General features: G+C 37.4%; 1 protein-coding gene across 1 annotated transcript in view; it reads right to left on the bottom strand.

Annotated features, from left to right (window-relative positions):
* LOC124147162 (serine-rich adhesin for platelets-like) overlaps nucleotides 1–15336 on the bottom strand; it is a 256087-nt gene that overhangs the window by 180381 nt on the left and 60370 nt on the right. Inside the window, exon 2 of the mRNA XM_046517776.1 lies at nucleotides 12480–12569. Within this exon, the coding sequence (XP_046373732.1) occupies nucleotides 12480–12534 (55 nt within the window). The 5' untranslated portion in view covers nucleotides 12535–12569. The remainder of the gene's footprint in view (nucleotides 1–12479; nucleotides 12570–15336) is intronic.

The raw sequence follows: 15336 nt of genomic DNA, 5'->3' as shown, positions 1-15336 counted from the left end.
GATTTCAACCCAACGATCAAGAGTTATACTCGAGATCTTATGCAAAAGAGGTAGGACACCCAGGTAGGAATCAATAAACTTCACGAATTAAAACCAACAATCGGTCATACGTACTTGGGTTGTCAGGTAAAGTGTTGGCGGACTGGCTTCAAAAAAATAATCTATGTTTGTTTAATGATAGTAGCGATACATATCTACACCCAGCAACTGGTTCATACACTGCTTTAGACTTATCTATATCAGATCCTTCTCTTTTGAACGAGTTTTCATGGTCAGTTCATGATGATGTATGTGGTAGTGATCATTTTCCGACTATTCTTGAAACTGCCAATTCCTTGGCAGATACACCTTCTACTACGTGGAAATTCAACAAAACAGATTGGAATACATTTACAGACCACCGTCATATAGCTGGAATATTGCTGAGCGCGGCGTTAAACAACCAACAAACAAACATAATTTTGTGTAAAGCTAACATAAATGCGGATGTTTATATTTATGACACTGACCCAATAAACAATATTTTCAGAAGGAATAATTGATACGTCTACAAAATCTATCCCCAAAACCTCGACAAACCGACGTGTACATACATGTACTCCATGGTACACTACTGATTGTAGGAAAGTTAGGAATGCTAGGAAAAAGTAAGAAAGACTATTTAACAAACACCCGACTCATGACAATTTATCACAGCTACGAATACTAGAGCAAAAGAACAAAAGCTCGTAGAACTATCAAGGACACTAAACGAAAAAGATTGAGAAGGGTTGTTTCCAATATACATACTCGTACTCCAGTCATTAAAGTTTGGAATATGATCGGGAGAATAAAAGGTAAAGGATCCACAAACAGTATGAAACATCTCAAACATAATAACGATACATTAACAGCTAAAATAGAAATCAGGAATAAGCTGGCGGAAACGATTAGCACCAATTCATTATCTGCCAATTATGATCCTAAATTCCAAAAGTTTAAAAATTTGCAGAAAACTTTTCACTCTGATAAGGCCGAAGATTATAATCAACCATTTTCCTTGAGCGAATTAAGTAAGGAGTAGTATAAGTAATGATGGTTCCGGACCACTTCCACTGGACCCAGGTTTATATACCTATACCACCACTACAGGGGGGATTTTTTATGTCAAAATGGTGATGCGATTCAACGATCGTCATGAGTCGTATTAAAAGAAACATCAATATTAATTAATAATGAATACAATTTACTATAGCCCACGAGGATATTGGAAAGGTATAGGAGCAATAAAAAAATAGCCACCGTGGCTAAGGTATCTAAAGATGTGGCCAAGGATTGGATTAAGAAACAAGCGATGTGGCAATTATACTTACCAGCACCGCGTTATATACCGAGGAAGAAGTTTGATATTTATACAACGAATGAAGTTCATCAGGCTGACCTCTTGTTTCTTCCCCAGGATAAGGTAAGACGCAAAACGTATAAATACGCTTCAACCGTAGTGGATGTGGCTAGTCGATACAAAGAGGCTGAGCCATTAACCTTGAAATATTCAACAGAAGTAGCTAATACACTGAGCCGCATATATAAACGCGGACCACTTACATGGCCTAAGCTATTTCAAGTAGATCCTGGTCGCGAGTTTATGGGATCAGTTACTAAACTGTTAACAAAGCACGATGTCGAAATCAGGCTATCGTTGAAAGATTTAACCGGACACTAGCGGAACGTTTGTTTGGATATCAGTATGGGATCGAAATGAAATCGGAACGATTGAGATCAACCGAATGGGTGACACGATTATCAGCTGTTGTATCAGCGCTGAATAATGAAGTAACGAGATTTATCGGGAAGAAACCATCTGATGCGATTAAAATGAAATCTGTGACTTACGAATCTTCAGCACCGTGGAGAGGCAAAGAACAAAAACTTCCGGATAGAGTAAGCGTAAGATATTTATACCAGCACAGCGAACTCGAAGAAGGCCTACGTCGCACAACCGATCCGATTTGGTCCCTTAAGACATATAACATTAGTCGATTGGTTATGAAAGAAGGAGAGCCTATTCTTTATTATCTTAAAGATGGACCGGGGAGGGCATTTGCACGAGAAGAGTAGCTCATAGTTCCCAACGATACAGTATTACCACCATAACCATAAGCATAGGTAGTTACACCATCCTTATCAATCCATCTCTTTGTATCTAAGGGGGATAATGATGTCTTGTTCATTCTCAATCCATATATCCTATGATTGTAACTTCTTAAAGAGTTCATCTTGTGTTTGAACGTTCTACCATTGAATAATGCTTCTTTATACTGTTCGTGTTTGATATGCTTTTTACCACAAACTTCTTAACACCCTTAGCTTTTCTTATCTCTCCATTATCGGACTTCGTTATAGAATACATCTTAGACCTTAATCCGACATACTCCGCTATAGGAGTCCCAGCACATTCATCCTTCATCTTACTTAACATCTTTTTATTTACTCGCTGTGCAGTGGATTATCTTTTGGGTAATCGCTCGTGACGTACATATCTTTTTTTTCTGCCATATCTTTATACACACCCTCGGTTTGTATTTCCATCAACAAAGAATCTGTGTCGGTATATAACACCTTGCATCTATCACCGTATTGCTTCTTAAGTTCGTTGTAATAAAAGTCATACATTAAGTGTTTTGACAAGTCAAAAATACTCATACCAACGTACACCGGTCTGTTGAATTAAGGTTTACTCGGATCATATCCTACCACTTAATTATAATAAGCCTTAGAATACCTTCTCGCTACCATCGATATACCACCTCTTAATCCTTTCTCAATAAACAAGTGCATATCGTAATCGGTGAGTAGTTTTAGTTCTACACCGGTCTTCTTCAACAATGCATCCCACGATAGTCCGGGACTGGAATAGTACCATGCCGGGTCCAAGCAATATTGTTTTATACATGTCTTTCTAAATATCTCGAATATATTGGCGAGTAACAGTACATCGGTTTTTAAGTACAGATCGTGATAATCACCTAAATTCTTACAACCTAATTTATCCCAGACCGTCAGAGCGTGTTCATAATCGGCATCGGTTATTTTAGATTCTGTTCAGTTACTATAGAATGATTCAAGGGGTGGTAATTTAGTTTCGTTGAATCTAGACCAATTATCCAAATATTCGTAAGGATATACACCTTTTTTCAACAACAAATGACGAGTTAACTGATTGGTATATTGATTTGTTATTGCAAAGTCATCGCGATTGTTCTCAGTAGCTAAATTGTCCAGGGAAGATAACTGAAACTGTACGGAGTCTATGAATCTAAGCCCATTACTTTGTTTTATTCTGGCTTTCCCATCCTTGTCCGTATAATGTATAGTTTTAGTCAACGAGAATGATATGTATTTTTCCATATTATTGGAATACACGTTAAACCGCCGTCGGTCTTTGAGATAGCTTGCATGATGAGATGTGAATCATATCCTCTAAGGTTGTGAAACACTACGGGGATGGGTATTGTTTGAGAATTCATTTTTAGTTTCAAGTTACACTCCTTATGCGCGGCTCCCCGATAATTACCCTTGACGTGGCAATGATCTCTTACAGAATCCCCATTCAGAGGTTTATTACAAACATGACAACTAGTCGACTTCTTATAGGCCCTCCAATCATCCCTCGTCATACACATGGGTTTCTAACGCAATAAATTTTCCCTTATTATTCTCTCTTCATTTTGTAGATATTGTATGAACTTTCCCGCTGCATCGGGACCTCTGTAAATCAGGGGCGGGTTTGTTTTCCCATCATACCTTACAACTATATATCCAAACCCACAAGGAATATGTTCTTGAGTTTTGTATGTAAAACTACATTCAGTATTGCGTTCAGTATTTTCTATAGGTTTGATAAGCGCTTCGAAGTCGGCGTAAATGACGTACGGTACTGGCATTTGATTACAATAATGTTCAAATTTTAATATATTTTTTCCCTCTTTAGGCATATCGATCCTGATAGCAGTCTCTCCAACACTTCTGCAGTCTTCTTTATGTGCTTCTAATAGATTTTGTCTGCTGTATCCATGCAGGCATCTTTCACAGAAATATTTCATCTAGCATGTTTTGTTTGATCATATAATAGCCTGTTTAAACTCTTTATCCACATATAATGATATTTACCATCTTTTTCGATAAAAAAAATAAATTGATTCTGGGAATATGTTCCGGAGCAGAGCTTATCCTGTGTACAACAATTCCTTTAGAAGAATGTCCGAAAACATTTATAGCTAAATTATTTTGCTTTCCGCCTTATCAATTTATGAAATTTACTCCTTCATGGCGTGATGCTGTAGTTATAATACCCAAACCAGGGCGAGATCATACAAACCCATCAGATTTTCGACCGATATCAGTAGAGTGAGTGAGCGAGTTGGGTTTAACGCCGCTTTTAAAAATATTCCAGTTAAATCACGGCGTGTCTGCTTAATGTGGGAGGAAAGCCCGAAGTGATGCAGGTCTCAGACGTTTACCACTTCGGTGAAACCCGAGAGCACGGGAATGGTGCTGACAAACCTAGAAACATAATCGGGGCGAACCAGGATTCGAACCCACAATCATAGGTTTCTGGCGTGCCCAAGGGATGCAACTCTGCACAGCGAATCGCGTGGGTTCTTACCCTGTCTGATCATTATAATCAGGAACAGGGTGTCCCACAAGGCAGTATTTTGTCTGTCGCTTTATGTAGTATTAAATTAATAGCCTTTCAAAGGATTTAAGTGATTCAATTGATGGATCGCTGTTTGTGGATGATTTTAACATTTCTTGTCGTGGCAAAAGCATGAATACTTTTGAAAGGCAACTACAGCTTTGTTTAAATAAAATTCATAAATGGTTCTCAAAATCTAAAACAAACTATATTCATGTTTGTAGAAAATATAAACCTCACAAAGACCTAGAACTAATATTAGATAAAACTCCTATTAAAGTTGTACAAGAAGCCAAACTTTTAGGCATAATTTTGATCATCATTTAACCCATCATAGCCCTACATTAAAAACTTAAAGAGGCCCTAGGTTTGTTGTATTTAATTCCAAGTGGGGAGGGCATCAGAAAACCCTCCTCCAACTATATCGAACACTTAACCGCTCAAAACTTGATTACGGCTCCATCATCATACGGTGTTCGAATCCTCAAAGGGTTTCCTTGTACCAAATCTGTAAAATGTAAGAACCACTTGCAGGATATCGCCGCTACGAAATTGTCGTGTGCAGGGGTATCCAAGTCTGTTCTAAACCCATTTCCGACCTTGAACATGTTCGAATCCTCAAAGGGTTTGCTTGTACCATTTGTAACTCCATCAAAACAATAGTCACTTCGCCGCTAAGAAATTGGCGTGTTCCAGGGGTGTCCCAAATATTAATAAAATATTACCACCAAGCGGTGTTACTTTAGCATGCAACCAAGAACAAAAGATAAGGTACATATGTCGACTAACTTCATATCAACTTTCAAAAGTTTCTGTGGAGAACCTTACAAGATATCTTTAAAGTAAAATTTCGGTGCAAAAAATCATCGAAATCAAAATCCAATATGGCCGAAACTATAAAAGATATCCAAAAATCGGCTGACAGGGTTTGATGTGTTTTGTATGGAGACAATTCTCAAAAAGTTTGAAAGCATTTCATGTGGTGGATTCAGAGGAGATAGGATTTGAAGACAGGTACCCAAAAGACACTGTGAAAACCTTGAATTCAATATGGCTGCCAAACCACGCGACCACGTCAAACCACGTCAAAAGTGAAGAAACGCTTGCGAGACATCGCCGCTACGAAAATGACGTGTCCCAGAACGTCCCGGGATGTTCAAAACCCATTTCAGACGCCGTCCATGTTCGAACCCGCATATGGTTTGTCAAACTTAAGGAACCGTTTGTGATACATCACAACATGTGTCCCAGTGAGTTCTTAACCCATGTTTGGCTTCGACCATGTTCGAATCCTTAAATGGTTTGTTTCTACCAACTCCGTCAAAAGGTAGTCACCATTTGCAGGACAGTACCGCAACGAAATTGCCGTATGCCAGAGTGAACCCGATTGTTCTAAACCCATTTCCCACTAAGACCATGTTCGAATCTTTAAATGGTTTGCTTTTAACAATGCCGTCAAAAGTAAGGTACGGTAGCATCTGGCAATAAGGAAATGAAGTTCCAAGTCAGGGAGCCCGACCACCCGATCTCGATAATCGCCTCTTAAGACAAGCATAGTCGCCTCTTAAAACAAGCATGGGTTTCTGAAGACCAATTCTAAGCCTGATCTTCAAGGGTAGTATAGCTTAATGCAGAAGACATTTACGACAAGACTGGCTATTGCTGTGGAGTCTATGCAAAGCCAGTGAACGGGGGTTAGTCGTATATTTTCTGAGCGCTTCATTCAGTATTTATACTCGAAATGCCTAAAATCAAATATTACCACGAAAAGGTGGTACTTTCACCATGCAAACCAATCAAAAATATGAGGTACATATGGTACACTAACTTCATGTAAACTTTCGATAGTTTCTGTGAATAACCTTGCAAGACATCATCTTTTAAAGTAAAATTTCGTTGACAAAAGTTATCAAAATCAAAATTCATTACAGCCGTAACTAAAAAGGATATCCAAAATCGGCTATTAAAGTTATATGTGTTATGTATAGAGAAAATTCCTAGAAAGTTTGGAAGCATTCCATGTAGTGGGCTCGGAGGAGTTTGCGTTTGAAGACATACACCCAAAAACACCTGTGAAAACTTTGAATCCAATATGGCTGCCAAACCAGGTGACAAATGACCAAAGTCAAAGAATATATAATGTCAGGCACCCAAAGCAGCAGACTCATCCAAAGTTTGAAAGTAATCGGACAAGCGGTTGCGAAGCAATAAGGCAAAATATAGCTTCAAAAATTACTTGTTTTTTGGTTATCTGCCCTTTATCGTTGGGCTTACGGCCTCCGAATTTTTGTGGTATCTCGGGGGGATTCGTCTATCCCATTGAACGGATACCGCTGAACATGTCTCCATGAACTTTTGTATACACACCAGAAATACTCTAAATTAGTGCCTAATGCTATGGGGGGAGTTTCTATGTTTGTATTTGTTTGCGTTGCCACGGTCACATGTTCTATTTATGATACAATATTCTAAGCTGGAAATGTAAAAGCACATCACATACCTTACACCATACAACCCTCTTTGGATTCAGAGTTAAAATAGGTCCCCTGAAACCTATGCTTGTTAGCAGGGTTGACTAAACCAGAACTGGGTGACTTGGTGGCAATACAGTCATGATAAGCAAACAAAGGGTCATATATAAGTGTAGGAGTTCTTCTTCTCCCCTTCACGTGAGAGATCACCTATTGAGCCACTGTGACTCAATCATCACATTTAATTCAATGGAGCTGTAGAGGACTTCAGAATAATTATAATGATTTACAACTTTTAATTCAGGATATCAAACCATCGGCGATATGTCTACAAGAAACATATTACAAAGACACTGATAAATTCGATATAAGAGGTTATACCTCCTACAATATATTTTCACCTCCAGGTGCAAAAGCCACTGGAGGTTCTTCAATATTCATGAAAAACGGCGTTATCCACAGCCCTGTTCATCTTGCTACTCCTCTTTAAGCTGTAGCCGTCCGTGTAACCTTACACATAGTTTTTACTTTGTGTTCGCTCTATATTTCACCATCTTCTCCCCAAGCCCTGTTCAGACAAATAATAAGGGTAAGAATTTTGGAAAAATTCTTTTGAACAACGACTTGTGTATCCATAATGATGGTTCAAACACATATCTACATCCCGGTACAGGTACCTACTCTGCTCTTGATTTATCACTCACTCACTCTGATTTATTAAACGAATTTGAATGGTCCGTCCACGAAGACCTCTGTGGCAATGATCATCTCCCAACCATTTTAAAACCTGTCTTACCTTCAGATGTTCCTCCTCCAACAAGATGGAACTTTACTAAGGCCAACTGGCCTTTATTTGAATGCTTGCATCCAATTAACACCTGATCTGTTTCTTGACGCTACTGACCCTGTACAATTATTTTCTGATGAATTAAACAAAATCGCTGATGAGTGTATTCCTAAGTCCTCTACAAATCCACACATCCGTAAACCATGGTTTAACAATGACTGCAAACAGGCTAGGAAGGCACGGAAAAAGGCTGAGCACTATTTCCGTCGCCATCCTATGGCCAATAATTTGAATAAATATAAAATCTTAAATGCTCAAGCCAGGCGTACGTTTAAACAAAATAAACGGCAATCTTGGCAACATTATGTTTCCAAAATAAACTCACGAACGCCCATGTCCAAGGTATGGAACATGATACAGAAAGTTAAAGGTAAGGGTTCTCAATGTAGCATCTGGCATCTTAAGATTGGGGATGAACTATTAACTAATAAATCGGATATTGCAAATAAACTAGGTGAAACGTTAGCCAAACATTCTTCTTCCTCAAAATATGTCACTCAATTCCAATAAAATTTTAAATTTTAAATCGGATAATGGGGAAGATTATAATGAAATATTTTCGATCCATTAACTTCATACTGCTTTTGGACAAGCTCATGATACTGCTACAGGAGCTGATAATATACACAATCAACTCCTGAAGCACTTACCAGAACCGTGTTTAGAAACCCTTTTGTTAATTTTTGATGATATATGGACATCAGGTAAGTTTCCTTCTTCTTGGCTTGATGCCATAGTTGTACCCATACCGAAACCTGGACGGGATCACAGCGATCCTTCAAATTATAGACCCATTTCATTGACCAGTTGCGTTTGCAAAACCATGAAACGCATGGTCAACAATAGATTAACATGGTACTTAGAATCAAATAATCTAATTACAAATATTCCGTGTGGCTTTCGAAAGAATCGAAGTACCGTTGACCATTTAGTACGGTTAGAATCATTTGTGAAAAATGCAATCATTAATATCCATTGTCTGTCTTTTTCGATTTAGAAAAAGCGTATGACACAACGTGGAAACACGGGATTTTAAAGGATTTACATGATTTTGGATTGAGAGGCTGTTTGCCTCAATTTATTTCCAAGTTTTTAACTGACAGACAATTTCAGGTCCGCGTGGGTTCTACCCTGTCTGATCATTATCATCAGGATAAGGGTGTCCCACAAGGCAGTATTTTGTCTGTCACTTTATTAAGTATAGAAATAAATAGTCTTTCAAAGCTTTTAAGTGATTCAGTAGATGGATCACTTTTCGTGGATGATTTTAATGTTTCTTGTCGTGGAAAAAATATGCATACAATAGAGAGGCAGTTACAAATCTGTCTCAATAAAATTCATAAATGGTCCCTCGAAAACGGTTTCAAATTTTCCAAATCAAAAACTAACTGTCTACATTTCTGCAGAAAATAAAAACCGCATAAGGACCCTGAACTATTTTTTTAAATGGCACCCCCATCAAAGTTGTAAAAGAGGCCAAGTTCTTGGGCCTTATTTTCGATAGTCATTTAACTTTCCTTCCGCATAATAATTATCTTAAAGCTAAATGTCCGAAGGCACTCGATTTATTGAAAGTAGTTTCTAATTCAAAGTGGGGAGGGAATCAAATAACCCTCTTACACTTGTACAGGTCATTGATCCGTTCAAAACTCGATTATGGCTCCATCGTCTTTGGTGGAGCCTGCAAAAGTAACTTTAAAAAACTGGATACTATCCATCATCAGGACCTGAGGCTTTGCCTTGGAGCCTTTAGAACGTCTCCAATTCACAGTCTGTATGTAGAAGCGGATGAACCTTCTCTTAAACAACGCCGCCGTCTGGAATTATCTTTACAATATGTCACTAAGTTATATTCGAAGCAGTCAAATCCAGCTTTTAATTGCGTCTTTAATCCTCTTTACAAAGATATTTACAATAAAAAATCATCTCTTGTACCACCACTCAGAATCCAGTCTGCCATGTCTGCTGCTAATATTAAACTGCAAGATATAGCTTCCTTTCAACTGTTTTCACCACCTCCTTGGCAAATGGTAAGGCCAGAGGTCGATCTCACATTAACCAAATTTAATAAATCTGAAACAAATAAACTAATTTATCAACAACAATATAATGAATTAAGGAATAATAATGATACTTACAAGTCCATATTTACAGATGGATCCAAGGATGGTGACGCTGTTGCCAGCGCCACTGTCATTGGATCCAGAACCATATCATCTAGATTAACGAATGACAGTTTCATTTTTTCAGCAGAATCACAGGCAATATTAACTGCTCTAAAAAATATAAATACTCAATCTAAACATAAACGGCTCATTATCTTTTCTGATTCACTTTCCTGTCTTCAGGCAATTAAAAATATATCTTGTGAACATCCACTTTTACGTGAAATTATAGAACTACATAATGATCTTGCTACTGGCCAGTACGACATCGTCTTTTGTTGGTCACCAAGCCATGTTGGTATCACTGGTAACACAATGGCCGATGCTGTTGCAAAAGCAGCACTCAACAAATCTGTGACACCACTTCTTATCCCATACAGTGATTATAAACCTATAATTAGATCTTACATCCGTGATCTGATGCAAAAGAAGTGGTACACCAAAGTATGTATCAATAAATTACATGAAATTAAACCAAATATTGGTTACACCTACTTGGGTAGTCAGTCCAGATTTGAAGTGGTCATTTTACGACGATGTCGTATTGGTCACAGTAGATATACTCACGAATATTTGTTGAAAGGCGAAGATCCTCCTTTTTGTATCCCATGTGATGAGAGAATCGCGGTCAAGCATGGCCTGCTTGACTGTATTGATTTTGCCATCACAAGGGATAAATATTTCAAATCATCATCTCTCAAGGATCTTTTTTTATAATATTAATTCTCATTTAGTTATTGGGTTTTTAAAAGAGATAGAATTGTTCAATACATTTTGATAATATGTATTGTATAAAATGAATGACTTTTTAAAATTGGTAGAATGAAATTGTATCTGAGTTTATTTCTGGCCGTATCCTCAAAGGGGGTTGACGTAGTGTAAAATTATTGTCCCCCTGAGAGGATATCGTAAGTCCATGTCATTCAAAGAATATTTCTGCCTACTACTGTTTTAAACGTAGAATATTTGTATGTTTACTTGTGGCTAACTTGGCATACATTCGCCAGTTGCTGAAGGGATGATGTAAATCCTGCTGGGGTCCATGCAGGTAGCAAAGGTACTGTAAGTCCCCATGGTCCCCAGTATGGTGGTCTACCTTCAGTTGCTGACGATCTATAGCCCGTTTTTATCTTGTATCGTTATGTATAGTGCTATTCTCTTTTATGATTCCGTACTAGTTTCATATCTTTTTCTGTGATAAATCTAGATACTTTACTGTCCTTCGTTGACAGGTTTTTATATAAGTTTCGATATATGTATTATGATTAACTATTGATAGTCACGTTATGGCTGAAATATTGCCGATGTGACTTAAATTTTAACTCACTCACTTACTCACTCATTCTGACCTAGGGTATTCATTCTTGTTATCAGTATGCAGCTCTATTCACCGTTATTCTTTCATACTGCTCATAAACATATGCATATACTGTGAATCTTTCTCAACAGGTATGCATCTAATAACTATCAGGTTTTTCCAGTGTACAAGGCGGGGTATTTAAACATATTGGGGTCCCGTGGGCCATTAAGTTATGGAATAAATAAACCGCACGTAACGCCATAATCCCCAATTAAAAACACATATTGACAACCGTTGGTATAGCCAAGTCTCTTTTCGTTTGAATACATACACCTATAGGGTATTCCGGGTCAGAAAAGGTCCCCAATGTTTCATGCGTGTCGTAGATGTATATTTCGAATAATGTTTTTGCTTTAAAAACTCGTATATTTCGAATTATGATTTTGCTTTAAATACTAGTATATTTCGAATTATGTTTTGGCTTTAAACACTACATAATAAAGTGGAAGTTAGTTAGGGATAATGTTGAGAATGGGGAGGGAAATGGTTTTATTTTATCAATGTGTTTGCTTTAATTTTGCTGAATTGTGACTGATAGAATATAATTTTCGTAGATATATAATACTTGTTTTTGACATACACACATTTTATTATAAGTAGTGAGTGAATTAAAACTAAAAGTCATCTCGGCAGTATCATATCGTGACTATGTGACCTTTAAGTTGATTTTGACAGACCGGGCCAGGTCGGATAGAACACTTGTGATGTCAATTCATATGTTGACTATGTTGAGGATATGGATAAATAGGCTTCACTTTGAACAACTTGTTTGCTTTAAATACCCAAATCTGTGAAATTATAAAGTGTTATTTATGTAGATATGATACTATTATATATATCTAAACACTTTCCATGATACATCTGTGCATTAGTTGCTTATAGTCTCCCGCAGGGGCCAAGACGGACCAAACGCTCGCACAGTCAAACCACAGTGCAATAAATATGTGAATCTTTCACTTACCTAGTATTACAGAAATGGAAGCTAGGCTGATGACGAAGCTGATTTGTGAAGCCATAATTGTTGAGTCATTGAAACTTCAAGGACCAGCCTCTGAAAGATAGTCATTTACAATAAAAGACAAGGTCTTTAGGCTGCTAGGTTAGCATGAGTAGAAATGCCATTTTAAATACCTATAAAAAGGAAACATATTAAAAGCCTATTTCCTTCTGAGACGTCAGTGCGTTTCACTGTAATAGCGTTTGAAGTAAAGAAATTCCAAAGACATTCGAATTCAAGTGTTCGTTCGACTTCATGTTAAAAAAACAATAACCCCAAGTCAGTTCCTCAATTGTCCTCATTCATACTGAGAAGCAGTTGTGGGAAATTGTAATAACCTGCTTTGTAATCTGTAAACAAGCTGCAGTGAAATGTAGAAACATCTGACGTAATTTGTAATAACACCTTGGTCAGTCAACGATGACCTCTGTGGAAGTGACAATTTTCCTACACTTCTCACACCTGTGACCCCATCTGATGTTCTTCCATCATCAACAAGATGGAATTTTAGTAAAGCCAACTGGGCTTTAAAATGAAGCTCTTTGCACGCAAACACTTATGCCTGATCTCTTTTTTGAACCTGACATGTGTATCCCTAAATCCTCTGCAGTTCCTCACATACGTAAACCATGGTTTAATGATAACTGCAAACACGCTAGGAAGGCTAGGAAAAAGGCCGAGCATTATTTCCGTCGCCATCCTCTTGTCCATAATTTAAATAAATTCAAAATTTTAAATGCTAAAGCACGACGAACATTTAAACAAAGTAAACGCAAATCATGGCGCAATTATGTCTCAGAAATTAATTCATGTACACCGATATCTAATAGTGGAACATGGTCCAAAAAATCAAAGGAAAAGGCACTCAATCTACCATTCACCATCGTAAAATTGGGGATCAGTAATTAACTAATAAATCAGATATTGCAAATAAACTTGAAGAATCGTTGGCTACACATTCATCCTCTTCTAATTATGTACCCGGATTTCAAAAATTTCAATAGCAGGAAGAAAAGAAGTCCATTTATTTTAAATCACATAATGGAGAAGATAATAATGAAACATTTTCCATACATGAACTCCATACTGCTCTTGGTCAAGCTCATGACACGGCTTCAGGATCTGATAACATCCACTATCAGTTTCTGAAACACCTACCAGAACCATGTTTAGAAACCCTTCTTCTGATTTTAGATGAAATATGGACATCTGTTGAAGTTGCTTCTTCGTGGTGTAATGCCATAGTGGTTCCTATACCAAAACCTGGCCGTGATCATACTGATCCCTCAAATTAACGACCTATTTCCCTAACCATCTGCGTTTGCAAAACCATGGAACGTATGATCAATAAATGATTAATATGGAACTTAGAAACCAAAAATTAATCACAAATATACAATGTGTTTTACAATGTGTAATAAAGTATTAAGATAAATCGCCTCTCTGGGGTTTTAAGCGATTCAATTGATGGATTACTTTTTGTTGATGATTTTAACATATCTTGTCGTGGCAAAAATGTGCATACTATCGAAAGACAACTGCAGTATGTCTAGATAAAATTCAAAAAAGGTCGCTAGAAAATCGCTTTACATTTTCTGAATCAAAGACCAATTGTATTCATTTTTGTAGAAAATATAAGCCACATCAAGATCCTGAACCTTAATTGGATTGCACATGGTACTTAGGACTTGCTTTTTATAGCTACTTGACATTTAAACCCCATCTAAAATATCTTAAAGCCAAATGCCTGAAAGCGCTAGAGTTATTAAAAGTCGTTTCAAATTCAAAGTGGGGAGGTGATCAGGAGACCCTCCTTCAATTATATAGAGCTCTCATCCGTTCTAAACTTGATAACGGCTCCATCGTGTATGGAGGAGCATGCAGAAGTAATCTAAGAATACTGGATTCTATTCACAACCAAGGACTAAGGCTCTGCCTTGGATCCTTCAGAACATCTCCGATTAACAGTTTATATGTAGAGGCTGATGAGCCATCACTTACACTCCGACGTATGAAGTTATCGTTACAATATATTACAAAATTATCTTCAAATGTATCTAATCCTGCATACGATTGTGTTTTTCATCCCCTTTATGAAGAACTTTACTAAAACAAATCTTCTCTTATTCCTCCTCTTGGAATAAGGGTAAAAACTGCCATTTCTTCTGCAAATGTACATCATGAAATATTTCTCCTCACCGCCTTGGCAACTGGTGAAGCCAGAGGTAGATCTGACATTAACAAAATTAAAGAAATTCGAAACTAATGAAAACAAGGTGCTCAAAGTGAAGCCCTTTTCACTCTACATTCTCAACATAGTCTCTATCAGAAGTGTTTGGCTTGTGCTCGGTCCGACTTGGCCCGGGCTGTCAAAATCAACTTTAAACACACAGATGTATCTTCAAATGTGTTTACATCCATAGACTAGTATTATATGTACCTATATACCACTTCACAATATCACAGTACATAGCATTTAAAGAAAACTGATCCGTTAAAGTCAAACACTTTTACTGAATAAGTATTGGGTCCGACTTGGCCCGGGCTGTCAAATTCAACTTTAACACACACAGATGTATCATCAAATATGTTTATATCAATACAAAGTGGAGCCCTTTTTCGCATACTCTCCACATCCACTCTTGGCCAAATGGGGGGGGGAGACTAAAAGGAGTTTGTGTGTTTTTATAGGTTTAGAATTTTAGGGTTTATTGGCAGCTTGTTTGTTGTACTTTTATTTTTAAATGCGGCCAAGTAGGCCTGTTTTGATTAGATATATGCCTTGTGCTTTAAAGGTTTGTAAGTCATTTAGGGGGTTCAG

Source organism: Haliotis rufescens, unplaced genomic scaffold, assembly GCF_023055435.1.
Source record: "Haliotis rufescens isolate VD_foot unplaced genomic scaffold, xgHalRufe1.0.p SCAF_90, whole genome shotgun sequence".
Lineage (NCBI taxonomy): Eukaryota > Metazoa > Mollusca > Gastropoda > Lepetellida > Haliotidae > Haliotis > Haliotis rufescens.
Note: the sequence above shows the minus strand (reverse complement) of the source record. Positions and strands in the feature narration are given on the sequence as shown.